General features: G+C 41.0%; 1 protein-coding gene across 6 annotated transcripts in view; it reads left to right on the forward strand.

The window, feature by feature from the left end:
* Positions 1 to 13,900, forward strand: part of LOC114021517 — a 201,641-nt gene extending 187,741 nt beyond the window's left edge. For 3 of the 6 annotated variants that reach the window (XM_027830917.3, XM_043552709.1, XM_037906007.1), the window contains one exon: positions 2,941 to 6,803. In XM_027830917.3, the coding sequence (XP_027686718.1) occupies positions 2,941 to 3,154 (214 nt within the window). In that variant the 3' untranslated portion in view covers positions 3,155 to 6,803. Of the gene's footprint in view, positions 1 to 2,909; positions 12,973 to 13,248; positions 13,346 to 13,548 lie in introns of those variants that run through there. The other 3 variants (XR_006292632.1, XM_043552710.1, XM_043552713.1) reach the window with 3 other exon arrangements.
* The last annotated feature ends 1,163 nt before the right edge of the window (positions 13,901 to 15,063 follow it).

Below are 15,063 nucleotides of genomic sequence, written 5' to 3' on the forward strand. Positions count from 1 at the left end.
CTTTTTGGATCAATGGAATGAGAAAAAGTTCTTTTTTTTTTCTTAAAAAGGGGATTGTCCCTACCGAAACAGGACAACTGGCATTAAGAGGCTGACCCACTTCCCACTGCAGTCCTTAGCCAAACTCCCAGTGGTGCAGAATCAAGCCGTCATTAAATCCATGCCCAACCTGTGAAATTTAAAAACGTTTAAAAAGTGAATTTAAAAGTATGGAATTAACAAGATATATAGAAGCAAATCAGACTGAATCAAATTCTGATCTCCATTAGACTGGTATAAACCTAAAGTAGCTCCATTGACTTCCATGGCATTATTCTCACTGTGCAGCAGTGTGACGGGGAGTAAAATTCATCCATAATCTTTATTTGTTGTAACCATCTTGCTCCTTCCCTTCCAAACTGCTTGCACTATTATCTAGTGTTGTTACTCTCTGTGTAATGTCTGATTTAGATGGTGAGCATTTTGGGAAGAGTAGCTGTCTTCTTATTTTTTAAGAGCTGTGTACACCTAAACTACCTACATTACTGTATAAATAATAAAGAATGCCAATTTTTGTGATGAGTCCAGAAACACCACTCCCACATCAGTTAAGGCCTACATAGTTATCATTCTCTTCACATAAATTCGCACCAAGATAAGGACATATACATGTAAGCAGAACTATTCAGGCAAAAGCTCTTAGATATAAAACTTTGTAGTGTCTTAGGTAAGATTTTGATCTCCAAAATCAGTGGAATTACTCTGGGACCAAATCAGGCCTATATACTATAAAATGGTTGGAACGCTTTTGTGCTGGGTATCAAACTACTAGTGCCAAGGAGTGAAAGAAAATATTCTAATAATGGACGGATAATTGAGTGATGCATTGCATTTGACAATAAAGAAAAGTGTGGATGTACCCTCATATGTAATCTAAAAGTTATGCAAGTGAGTGAGTTGTTTGTATATCCTTTCTAACACTTTGAGTTATATCAAAATTTATGATAGTTATCTTCATTTTCAATAGTTAAAGAATGATCAGTGTAACGTGTTGGAATAGGAAATGCTAGATGATTCCTATTAACTGTTACGAAAGTTTTTCAAGGTTTGAAATGTAGAAAGAAAAGTGAAAGTTGCTATATCATCTACACAATATTTAAAAGCTGAGACATTTCTACATGTGAGAGATGAGAAATTTTGAGTAACACAACTTTGTCAGATGGTCATATGGTTTGATTTCTGAGAATCAGATTGAGTCCTGTTGTCCTGCATTTGTATAAGTTCTCAAACAACAAAACTGTTTTTCATGTAAATTTCTTTTGATTGAAAGTCATCCTTTCATAAAATTGGTGTTACTGTATAAAGCTATATTTTTTTCCCTCTGGTGGAAGATGCTTTGTAAAACCAGTGTTTTATGTTCTGTATTAGAACTAATATAAAATCCAATGTGTAAAAGTGCGTCCCTAATCTTACTCAATTATTTATGACTGACAAGGACTCCAGCAATATGGCCATGGAATTCCTGTCATACATAAACCTCTGAGAATCCTGCACTAAACATAAGGCGCCAAATTCTCTGCTGGAATAAATGGGCAGTTCCATTGACTTCAATGGAGTTTCCACAACATATTCCAGCAGCAAAACTGACCCAAAGCAGTTGAGTATAGAGACCTACAGAGACCTTTATTACCCCCTTCATATTGGAGGAGCAGTGAGCAGAGATTTTTATCACCATGTGAGCACATAGGAGAGAACAAACTATGATACTTGCATGAAGATTTCATAAAGCCTCAGATGCAGAGCATAAGCCAACCACTAAGGCCAGGCTCCTCCAATGTATTGAGGCGTCTAACTTGCAGTGGAAGGATCTAGGCCTGACTACCTGGGGATTGGGAAGGAAATGTCTCCTAAAGGTAGGTCATTCTACAGCACCAACAATTGTTATGGTTATGTGATACTGGCTATTAACACAGACAGGATGTGGGACTAGGATATGTTCTGATCCAGAATGGCAGTTCCCATGATCCTACACTGTTGTTACATTTTCTAGCAGAGTCATTCCTATAGCTCCCTGCCAGCAAGGAAAAGAAAGCCTGAACACTGGTATTAATACATATGACAATAAACTATAGGGTAGCTTACAACTGTATTAAAGAGACTTTTGCCACTTTTTCTATTTTGACTTGCTGTGCAGAGGACACGTTCTCATCCCTTTTAGAGCTGTACAAATGTCCTCATTCCTGTACATGCAGCAGATCTGAGTGTGTGTCTTCTGAACATCTTTGCTGTTTCTTTGGGCTGTTTATATGGTGGATAAGAACCACCAAGTTCTATAGTTAGCCAAGTACATTCCAGTCAGAGACAGTTCATCTTGTTACAGCATAGGCATATTTCCTGTACATTTGCAATAAGGGTAAAGAAGACCAGTTCTTTGCTATTTAAAGCCTTTGAAAGAAGAAAGACGTACAGCAGTTTAGATTACCAGCAGACTACAATGTACATTGCATAAATACGTCAGTCTTAATGGCAAAGTTCAGGATAAAACTGTGTCAGCTAATTTAATCATTTACCATGAAATACCAGTTATGTTAATCTTACATGCAGTCTTTAAGTCGGCTGTGTATGTTTGTATAATTGAATCCTGACCCTAAAACGGAGGAATCAAGGAATTTGCTTTTTTAGTGAATACAGTTAGGATCTAAATATTCCAGTTTAGAAATTATATTCACAGTATTGTCAGATATTTTAATACTGAGCAGCTAATATTTCTCACTAGTGTATTTTTTCTCTGTTTCTAATTTGTTTTCCATGCTGTAAAAAGTCATATTAGTATTCAGTTTCTATGGAACTTAACTGAGTTCTCTGGAAAAAGTACAAATATTGTTCCCAGAACTTAAGTCAGATAAATTAGTATCTAACCCAAATGACAGATTTTGTACATGTGTTCTGCTTTCCCTCTAGATACGTATTGTATTACTGCAGCAGCAAATACAACGAGGCCAAGATGTCTTCATTTTCCATCAGAGCGAGAACTGTAGAACAGTGTGATCAAGGCGTTGGTCTTCTGTGGCCAGCCGGTCAGAACCCACCAACAGCTGTGATGAGCAGAGCAGAGATGGGGAAACAAGAGGCAGTCAAAGCCAAAGAAGGTTTCAGCCTGAAGCTGTGTGTATGACTGGAGCAGAGCAAGGCCAGGACCCAAGGAAACCCCAGCAGCAAGGGAAAAAACAGATTGACTCTCAGTGACTCATTTAGCTCCTGGATTGGACAGATCTCTCCCCTGCTGGCAGTTTGGCTGAGCATCAATGGGACAGATACCAGGATGAATAGCTTAAAATAATTAGGGGGCCAATCTGCAAAACTGCTCTCATCCAATTCTTTACTGTGTGATGAAAGACACAAAACAAATTACATTTAGATTATTAAATATTAAGTCACTGGATTTACCTCCATTTGGTCCAAAGCAGGAAACTGGATAAAATTCAATTTTATATCATTGTGTTGATGGCCTGGTTTTCATCAAATGAGTGAGTGTTTTTTTGGCAGGTCAGACTCTTTGACACATGAGGAAAATAGGTGCTTAATTTAAATGAGAATTAATGCAATCATAATTAACTCAAATGTGAACAGAATTAAACACAGGCAAGAGTTTAGTTTAATGCTTAGCAGTTTAAACTATATGTTTTAGGACACATCCTGCTTCAGCTGAAGACAATGGCAGTGTTGCCACTGAATTCAGTGGAAACTGCAGTAGGCCTTATAGGTAGACAGGCAGGATTCCCTGTACTTTATATTTAATGCACAAAAACAGAAGCAACAAGCTCATTTAGTATCAGTAAAGATCTGTTAAAATTATAGAAACATCCTTTGGAGCAAATCTTCTGCCTTGTATTTGCATATTTATGAACTAGAGATTATGACAGGCCATTCCATTTATTAGAGCAGCGCTGCTATAGTTAATAGTCTGTCAGCATTTCCATTATAAACCCCTTTTTTCAGTGTTTTAATTTCTCAGCCATTTGAAATCACATCAGGATGCAACGTAGCCCTTGTGTTGTCAGGCCAGGTGCATTTTTTAAAAAAATTTAAATAAAAATATATTTAAATGAGCTCAGCTGTTTCTGATTGGGCAAATGGCATAAAATCACAAAGCTTTGGGGGATAGTATTATTATTTATTTTTTTAGGGAGATTTTGACAATCGCTTCTTCTTTTTCTTCTCCTTATCTCATCACCTGGGGTCGAGTCATCATGCAAGCATCTGCCATCTTCTTCTGTCTACCATCTTTTTTGATGTAATCCATCCATTGCTGCCTCAGCTTTCCTCAGGGTCTCTTTCCAACCACCCTGTCCTGCCATGCTATCATCCCCGAATCCTCTTCATTCATCCTGTGCACATGTCCAAAACAGCAAAGTTGCACTTCCTGGCTTTTGTCAGCCACATCACGGACAGTGACTTCCATCCTAATGCTTTCATTGCTAAATCTGTCCCTTCATGTAACTCTTTTTATTATGCAAAGACAGCTCATCTCAAACACCTGTCAGCATTGAACCTGCTGTATCTTACCCATGCTTCTGCACCATACAGCATTGTGGAGTACACTTGGAATCTCAGTGTCAGTGGCGTGTGCTTATCATAAGCAACATCTAGGATGTTATTCCACACTCATCCAGCACTCTCCAGTCTGCACTGCAGCTCACATTCAAGCTTGCTGTCTTCCATAACCCAGCCACCAAGGTACTAGAACTGGTCACTCTGGTTTAGTCATGCCCCATTAATCTATATATCCAGTTTCCCTGTGGCACCTCTACTGACTCATATGACCTCCGTCTCAGTCATGTTCCTTTTCATCCCATGCCTACTTAGTTGGTCATACCACTGATTTACTCTTTCCTCTAGGTCTTCTTTTGAGGATGCCATTATTGCTATATCATCTGAGTATAGCAGCTTCTCACCTTTTCGCATTGGGTTCTTCCTGCTGACATAGGCCATCAATATGATAAACAGCAGTGGAATGAGAGCTGACCCCAGTGCAGTCTGACTTGCACTTCAAAGGGCTTGTCGTTCCAATACATGTTCAGATCACTGTTGTAGGTGATGTATATAGTGCATTTGCCATAAATATTAAATCCTCAGACACTCCATATTTCCTCAGCATTGGTGTGAGCATCCTTGTGTCCACTTTTTGACAAACACATCTATCAAAAACATCTTGAAGTTTTGAAAAATGACATTTTGCAAGCAGCTAGTATCTAAAGGGAACATCAGTCCTTGGTGCAAAGTCGAAGTTGCTGGAGTACTTATCAAGTGGTGACACCAGGCTGGTCCCAAGCACGTGTGAGCCATTTGGCTGCACATGGTACCCCTTGCCCTTCGCAGCCAAAGCATTGGGCTAGAGGTGATGGCTAGGAAGAGAGAGCATGTGAGACAGCAGGAGCCACATTAAGGTGAATGAGTTGCCTTGGGTAGAACAAGCAGCAGGGGCAGATCCACATTGTTGCAGGGTAGGTTGGAGAGTTATGAAATTGGCATCCCCATAAGTGATTCTTCTACTTCTTCTGAAACTGGTTAAGACCAGCACTATGGTGACCTCATTGCTGTTATTTTGGAATGTAACCTTTAGTTCTTTGCTGAGCTTTTCCTAGTTACCCTGCATGCACTATAGAGACAAGCTACCCCATTCTCCTGCCTATTTGAACTTCCTACTTATTCTGAGTGTCCCCAGCTTGTCCACGACAGGGGAATTCCATCTATTGCCAACTCCCTGGCAGAAGGAAGATTGCTGATTACAATGGCAATATTTAGGTGAGGGCAGAAATAGGACTAAAGGGACAAAATTTAAAAACTAGCTCTTTAATAAAAGACCTGGATCTTGTAATTCTACCCGCTTCAAAGGAGTCCCCAGGAAGAGGCAAACACCAAGGAGAACAGGCTTTCGCCTGAGAACACAGGCTTTCCCATCCTTCCTGTCACAAGATCCTAGGACAACTGAGACTCTGGGAACCTAAGTGGGACCTGATTGCACCAATGTAAGGAAGCTGCCCCAGACTTATCATGTATGATGCACTTATTGTGTAACGTATTATAAAAGCACCCAGTATGGAACCAAAACTCTGTATTGTCTTCCATGAACTGTGGCTTGCGTAGAAACTCTTAGTTGTAAAAGCTATGCTACATATCCACTTCTAAAAAATATACCTTTTAAGGTATGAGGCAGCTAAAGCCTCAGGTCTTAAAGCCTCCAGATTTTGACAGCAGTCAAATCCAAACAGATTCAAACTTTATGTCTGGCCAGTCTCTGTAATGAGTAGAATAAAAAACCTGGATCAGGACACCATGTTCAAACCTCTGTAAAACGTGGATCCATCTCAGAATAGCTCAGGCTCATCTCTACTTCTTTAGCACAACAATATTTGGGATATTTGTCAAGGTGATTCCTAATTTTAGGAGGTTTTTTTTTTCCAAATTCCACCCCAGAATTATGATAAAGAGCGATCTTCCTTTCCCTGGATAGACTGCAAAAAATTATCTCTGGTCATGATAAATGGTCATAACTCAGAACTAGGCAGAATTAGGACTAGTGCTTCCTGATTGTTTTGCATTTGTAATATTAAAACTTTTTTAAAAAGTAAGTGTTGCCTGATGTAGCAGTAATGAAGAGACTGCCAAGCATGTGTTCAAATATGTATAGAGTATGCACTATTATATGTAATCTGATGGAAGATACAGTCTGTAACTTATCTGAGTATTAGTGTTCACTACATATTTGTTTTGCTATCTTTCATTTTTACTTTGCAATGAAATAAAAATACTTGCACAACTGATTTTAATCTGTCTCTGAATATTACAAATACAAACTATTATGTAATTAGCCACAATAAGATGTGTGCAGTTGTGGGTGTGGTGGGTTTGTAGATTGAATGCCAACACTCATCTAGGTATGGAGTTGTAAAATTACACAATAATTTACACCCTGGGTAAGTGCTGTAATTATATTTTACATTAAAATAAGTTATGTTAACAAAACAGAACACACTCTTTTTGTCTTCCCACTGAAGTAGATCATAGCAGAGGATTATGATAACAGTATTACCTGGATATAGCATCTTTCATCTGCAAAGGACCCAATAGTACTTTACCAACATAAATGTGATACAGAAACAACACACAAAGATCACTTCATCCACCAGTGAAATGAAGCCACCCCAGGGTGGAAATGCCGCAAATGCTGAATAATACACAGCAATACTACACAACAGTTTTATGCAGGAAGTGAAGATCACCATGTCCAATTGAAACTGCTGGAGAATTTTAAATAGGCTGAGTGTAATTACCTTGGTTAGAATTTGGCCTGGACCCTGGAATTTATAATCCTCTATCTCTCAAAAAGTTTCCGGAGACTGAACTCCTCGGTACAGTAAAAAAAACGTTGAAATTTCACCAGATTTACTACATTTTAATGACTGAAATATTCTGCAAGCTTTGGGATCCTGAAACCTTTGAGGAAACATAGCGCCACACTATGAATCCAATGTTTCTCTGTTGTGTTTACCCCAGAGTTTCTGGGTTATAATGAGCAGAAGTGCTCAAGTGCAAGAGAATTTGTTAGCCAACATCTGGAGAACAAGTGACTTCTGGTAGGATGCTTTAGATATGTGCTCTGTGAACCCATAATAATTTCTGACACAGGGCAAAAGTCTTCTCTGGCCCAAGTGCAAATCTCTGGCACATTTATCACTTGTTCAACATGTGGTACTTCTATTAACATGGATGGGCATTCTATCTATCCATCTTCAGATTATGCAATAGAGATCTGCAAGACAGATAAGAGATCAACAGTGCAGATCAAAAAGGTGAACTTCTAAACTCCAGTTTAGATCATACTTGTACCCTTGTGTCTCTGTGAATTGTTCTGTTTAGTTACAGTATTTTCTCTCTTTTGATATGGCTCCAAGGTGAAGAAACCAACAGAAGATTGATTATGGCAAAAACTGCAACAGCAAAAAAAATCACCCAAAACACCTGCTCATTGTAAATGTAAAACCCAGGTCCTGGACCTGGGCCTTTTCCTCTACATGGGTGGGGTAGATGAGTTGCTGTCTGAGGATAAAGAAAGAAGATGATTTTATCTCTGCATATTCAACTCTGAAGATCTTGAATGTGGTTTAGTGGGGTAATAAAGTTATTCCTGATCAAGCTGAACTGCTGTCAGGAAATGTATGCAGAGATGTTAAGGAAACTTCAGAAGAAAACTGCAGATTCTGGAAGAATTAGCAGCACAGACAAATAAGTTAAAAATTAGTGACAATTAATTCTAATTTGTTAGAAAAAATGACTCTTGCTAAATAAAACATCGACAATTGCAAGACCGCTTCCAGTTTCTCCACAATAATATTGGCTTATTGGAGAGTCAGGAGATTCTCAAAGAAGTTAATTTGGTCAAATACTTAAGGAATTTGCTATCTTTGTTTGAATTAATTAATCTACTGTCAAGGTAGGTGCACATCATCTTTCCACATCTGCAGCCACTGAGGCTCCCATGATCATGGGGAATCTATTAATGTGTAATGTATTGTATTTACTGCCCGTAGTCTAGTGTTGCATTATGTGGAGGACAAGCTGCTTCGTATTGAATGAGAGCTCTTTGGAAATAACACCTTGAGCCTCCTGGGAAACCCCTGTGTCTCTCAGTCTATCTCAAACATGAGTGGGCCATATCTCAGTTTCCCTCCTTGTTCTATTTAACAGGAAATCTCTATTTGTTATTTCCCAAATCGCCTTCCCCACTCCCTCTCAAAACACAAAAAAACAATTCTGGATATCTTGATCTGATTCCAGTCTCATTTAGGGCCTGATCCAAAGCCCATTGAAGTCAATGGGAAATACTTCAATGGGTTTTATATCAGATGCTTAAACTGATTTCACACCAATGTAAATCCACTGATCTAAATTGAGTTACTCCTGATTAAAGCTGATGTAAGTGAGAAGAGGATCAGGCCTGTAAACAATCCCTGACGGCAACTATTGGACTGAATCTACCCTGTCACCAAATCAGGTATATTGTAGGTACTTGGGACAGGACTGATTGAACCAACATAGAATAGATCATAGAATATCAGGGTTGGAAGGGACCTCAAGAGGTCATCTAGTCCAACCCTCTGCTCAAAGCAGGACCAAGCCCCAATTTTTGCTCCAGATCCCTAAATGGCCCCCTCAAGGATTGAACTCACAACCCTGGGTTTAGCAGGCCAATGCTCAAACCACTGAGCTATCCCTCCCCCAACCCCAACCCTGTCTACTAGATCTATCGATGCAGAAAATGCTCACCTGTACTCCTGTATTGCTACCTCTGGGCAGCTTGACACAAGTTACACTTTCTTTTGCTTCTTGAATGTTTGAGATGTACATTTAATTGCGATCTGGGCCTGCTGTGATAAGACTCTGAACTTGAACATTTTTGAGAAGGTTTTGGTCTTCCCAGATGACCCTCCAAACCCCATAAAAGCTGTAACAACTACTCGTCATTATAAAATGAATAACAGCAACTGCCTCCGTGAGAACTACCACCAAAGGGTGTAGACGCTGAGCCTTCAGGCCAGAGTAATCTCCATTGGCTGCCAGTAGTTCCAGGGGGATGTTATGGCAGCCAGGGACTGTCAGTGGCAAGGGAATCTCTACCCCAGTCACAAGGAGTGGTGTGACAGAGGAGCTGTTTTGTTAGCTGTATGCCACCTCAGGCTACCCCTCTGCAGGGAAGAGCCTGCTGGAGCTGGACCTACTTTGTGCTGCTGCTAAGGTGCAAAGTAGCCAGAGGGCAGCCCAGAAGAAGGGCCTGTAATAGAAACCATGCTAATTGTATAGATACATAATGGTTAATGGTGGCTAAACCGAGGGTAGGGATGTAGATGGGGGCAACAGGAAAATGTTAGCTGGTTGTTAAGATGGGATTAAGTTTTAAATATGATTTCAGCTGTTAGAGAGGCAGATGGTTCTGTTACTAATGATCCCTTACTTGAAGAGCAGACTTATAAACACCTCTATAAATCTGCAGTTGTAGAAGTTAATAAAAAATAGAGCATTCAGTTGCACAATGGGAAGTCAGTAGGTTAGCAGACGGGGATATTCTTTCAAACTGGGTATGACTCCAAGACAGTTTAGGATGTTAATCAAGGTTGAAGCCTTGTGCCTTTCTGACCTAACGTGATATTCATACAAAGCTTACTGACATGATGTTCAGCTTTCATGTCAGAAAGGGTCTTTGCTTGAGATTTTTAAGTTTGCGTTCAGTTTTGATATTCAAAGAAAAATCAGTTCCTCCCAACTTCATATAGAACAACGCCTTTATTCAGCTCTGAATGGAAAATTCATGCTCAGATACTGTCTATGTGTGCTATACTACTGCAGCTGTAGCATGGGGCCCAACCAGGCCTGTGCAGCCTGCCTTGTTTCCATGACACAAAGAGCCTACGTGTGTCCTCCTCTGACACAGCCCCTAGCCTTTCCCAGTTCATAGTGTCCAGAACTCTGCCCCATGTGGGTTGTGAAAGATGATGTTGTGTGGGAGCTGAGAGTCCATGTCTCCCCTAAGGTCTGGGAGAGGGGGCAGGCTCATGCTGACTGATTGACAGTCAGCCACCGAAGCACCTTAAATGGATGTGGGTCCCCTTGTGCACCACCCAGTCTGTCTTACAGCTTTGAAATGGCTGGTTGAAGAGGCTGTTCCCCCACTGTCCCAGAGAGGAAATGATTTTTGTCCTAAACCTACAGAGCTTTCCAGTCCCTCTCGCTCGCTCTCTGTCACTCTCTTTTACCCACCACAACAGCTGTTCAGAGGTTACTGCAGCCTGTAATAACCTCCACAGGACATGAACAGGAAGAGCAATGTTTGGGGATCTGTGGTGCAGGCAGGAAGCTGATTTACTTGAGCTTCTTTACTCCCTGAGCCACTCAGTACTGCATTTCTCCTGTGCCCTCCTTTACAGCCAATGCCAACCATCCCCAGGACTGGTCAGCCCAGGGCATAATCAGTGGGAAACAACTACGGTGCCCATCTCCGACATATAAAGCAGGTCCAGAGTTTGGCCCCGTGAAATGTGAGAAAACAATAGTTTCGATTATCCATATGGATCAATCTGGATTTATTCCAGACTGCTTCATTAATAGCAATCAAAGGCATCACTTTAATGGATTTTTTATCCTCAAAATTAAGATCATGAGGAATTTGTTCCAGCTATTGATTTTGAAAAGGCTTTTGATTCTCTTCAATAGCCTTAACTTATTTCAGATTTAGATAGCAGGAGGATTTGGCCTCAAATACATTAAATGGGTCAGTCTTCTTTATTGAAATCCACAGTTATATTAAAACAAATTATCCCAGTTTGGATAGGATTTATATATTGTGGCCTTGGACAAGGAGGGTCGCTTTGCCCTAATACTTTTTGCTATTGCACTGGAGCCTTTCGCTCTTTGTTTTAGGAGGCATCAGTATTTTTCAGGGGCAAAATCAGTTGATATGTCTCAGAGTATCTCTATGTAGAGCCGTGTAGAGAAGATGTTAATTTATAATTAAAAAAAAAACAAGATTATGGATGTTTTGCAGGAAATTACCGCGTGTTCAAGTTTATTATTTGTTAATTGGGGTAAACTCTTAAAGCCATTAGGCGATTTAAATGTAGTTCTATTTGAGCAATATCCTTTATTGGATCCCCCATTATCCTTTAAATATCTTGGTGTGCGAGAGGATAAAATTAGAAAGAATTTGTTTGCTCTAAATTGCCAGCCTCTGCTTGATAAAACTATTAGCTATTTAGCTAATTGGACGGATCTTCCATTATCATTAATTGGCAGAATTAATACAATTAAAATGGTGGCTTTATCTAAATGTTTGTGTTTATTTCAGTGTATCCCCGTCATGTTCCATAACATGTTTGGAAAGCCTTAAACTCTGCAATTAATTCTCTTTTAGGGGGTTAAAGGTAAAATTAAGATTAATTTTGAAACTCTGCAACTTCTCTTAGAGTCAGCTGGAGTGGTTCACTTCATATTCATTTATTTATTTATTTTGGCTGCACATTATAGTATGTTGTTGCATGATTTAGACAATCCCCAGTTAGGCAGAGCAAAATCAAAGAGCATCAAACCAACATCTCCTGTTCTGCAGCCGTACTTGATACACTTGCTCTTCTAGGGCTGGATCCTGCAAGCGGCTAGGCACCCTGCCCAAGAAAGCACTTAAACATGTGCTTAACTTTAAGTACATGTGTAAACCCATTGAAGTCAATAGATTAGTCATATAGTTTAAGTTACGCATGTGCTTTAACGCTTTGCTGTACTGGGGCCAGCAAGTTAAGTTTGCAGGACTGAGCCTCAATTACTGTTGCTAGCTCCCCTGGTGGACTGGCAGACAAATGTGTATCAGTGTGCACACACTTTGCCCATGTTCTCCTCTCATGATTTCTTTTAAATTTGGCTAAACTTTTTGTGCCTGATTTTTAAGGGGTTTCTACCCCCTTTTTTTTTTTTTAGCACAAATTATCCCGGCAAAAATTGTATTTGCATGGTTTGCACCCACAGTTCTTTGTGGGCACCTCTTATTTTGGATGGATTCATACCTGGTTGCAAGTGCAAATTGGGTACTTTCCTCTCTAAATGGCAAGGTTATCCATGGGTGAAAAAAATGTGTGGCCACAAGTACAGTAAGGGAAAATTGCACTCTCAGAAACAGAGGCTGTCCTTTGACAGTCTGGCCAGGTATTTCCAAGATTATTCCTGCTGATGTGCCTTCTACGCTGGTGAGAAGAGGTGATGGAGTAGCTATGCCAGCTCTTCACTGTCCAGAGGTTCTCCCGTATCAGAAGGAGCCTCATCCAGCAAGGTTCACTGGCTTTAAAACTGATGTGCATCAACAGACTTCCACAAAGCGGATTTGGAGGACCCAAAATCAGGCCCAGCATTGCAGGCATGACTCCAATAAACACAGCTAATAATGAGTAGGTACATAGCAGCAGCCTTGATTCAGTATTTCTTTGCTTGATTGGTTTAAGTCAGACTCTTAGCGTTATTCATAGACAGTATTTTATCATCTATTATAGGGCAGGTTGATTTCATGAAACACATGAAGTTTAGTGTGTTAGTCCTGATTTACTTGTCTGGCTTTGCAACTATGAATTATTTGCATTATTCTGTACAGCCCATCTCTGTTAATTCTATTTATAATCAATATGCTTGCATTCAGGTTCTGTTTTGTATTTAAATTATTGTTGTCTTTAGGGAGTCTGAGTCAGTGACACCTATAACGTCTGGGTTCTTCTGTGGCTCCTAAGAACCATACCGTGGGGGAGGTAGCTCTAGGGGCATTCTGGAGTGGGTAAGTATAGTGCACACCCCCTCCACAGGTGTCAGGCCAGTGCTTGCTGGTGGAGAAGTGGCCACGTCCCTGTCCCATTCTGCCTCCTATAAGGTATTAAGTACTTGTTCTTCCCTTTCTCTGGAATGTTTGCAGTCACATTATGGCTGCTTTCTGCATAGGGGAACTAGTGAGTAATGGTCACTCTGCATCTTCTCCCACAGCATCCTCTATGTGCATGAATCTCAAAAGGAGGTGCTATTTACTTTTGATGAAGAAATCTCCCACATCAGCAGCTTCTGTGTATCAAAAACCCACCTGAGTGGGACAGGATAACTTAAGGGCTCTGCAAGGAGCTACAAGGCCGTTTCACTCTGAGTTACCAATTCAAATCCAGCCAAGTTTGGTACCAAGTGAACTGGAAATGAAGAATCCTATGAACCACTACAGCCTGGGGACCTACTGGCTAAGCAGCAGTTCTGCAGAAAAGGACCTGGGGATTACAGTGGACGAGAAGCTGGATATGAGTCAGCAGTGTGCCCTTGTTGCCAAGAAGGCCAACGGCATATTGGGCTGCATTAGTTGGAGCATTGCCAGCAGATCGAGGGAAGTGATTATTCCCCTCTGTTCGGCACTGGTGAGGCCACATCTGGAGTATTGCATCCAGTTTTGGGCCCCCCCACTACCGAAAGGATGTGGACAAATTGGAGAGAGTCCACCGGAGGGCACAAAAATGATCAGGGGGCTGGGGCATATGACTTACGAGGAGAGGCTGAGGGAACTGGGCTTGTTTAGTCCACAGAAGAGAAGAGTGAGGGGGGATTTGATAGCAGCCTTCAACTACCTGAAGTGGGGGGGTTCGAAAGAAGATGGAGCTCAGCTGTTCTCAGTGGTGCCAGATGACAGAACAAGGAGCAATGGTCTCAAGTTGCAGTGAGGGAAGTCTAGGTTGGATATTAGGAAACACTATTTCACTAGGAGGGTGGTGAAGCACTGGAATGGGTTACCTAGGGAGGTGGTGGAATCTCCTTCCTTAGAGGTTTTTAAGGCACGGCTTGACAAAGCCCTGGCTGGGATGATTTAGTTGGGGATTGGTCCTGCCTTGAACAGGGGGTTGGACTAGATAACCTCTTGAGGTCTCTTCCAACACTAATCTTCTATGATTCTGTGATCACTGCTGGCACCCTGTCTGGTGATCTCATCAGCGAATCCAACATTGGGTAGCCATAGATAATCAGCTACCCTCTCACTGATTCAGTGCCTCCTCATTACTTGGGGTGGGGGGAGGGGAGGGATGGGCACACTGGTAGGGTGAAATGATCTAGTGCTGCTGCTGTGCATGTTGCACTTGCTCTATGGAGAACCAGGGGACTTGAATCTGTGAGGTTGACAATCTGGCATGTTTTATGAGCACTAAAGTCACTGTAATAGAAATCAGCCTGAATGGAGTGGCACATTGAGCTTCCATCAATACAAAGCTGTAGCTCCCATTAATGTTAATAGAAGCTACACGCTCCCACGGACTCTTCCCTGCGTGCAAGGGAAGAGGAAAAGAACCCTTCGATTAAAGGACTGAAAATAAATACATCCTGTAAATAAAGGCAGCTGATGGGCCTGATTCTCTCTTACTCCCACCAATGTACTTCTGGAGCGAAGCCAACTAATTCAATGGAGTCACATTGGCGTGAACCCCATGTAAGTGATATCAGACTCAGGCCCAATGTGTGTAGTCAAGAGGA

Source organism: Chelonia mydas, chromosome 8, assembly GCF_015237465.2.
Source record: "Chelonia mydas isolate rCheMyd1 chromosome 8, rCheMyd1.pri.v2, whole genome shotgun sequence".
NCBI lineage: Eukaryota > Metazoa > Chordata > Testudines > Cheloniidae > Chelonia > Chelonia mydas.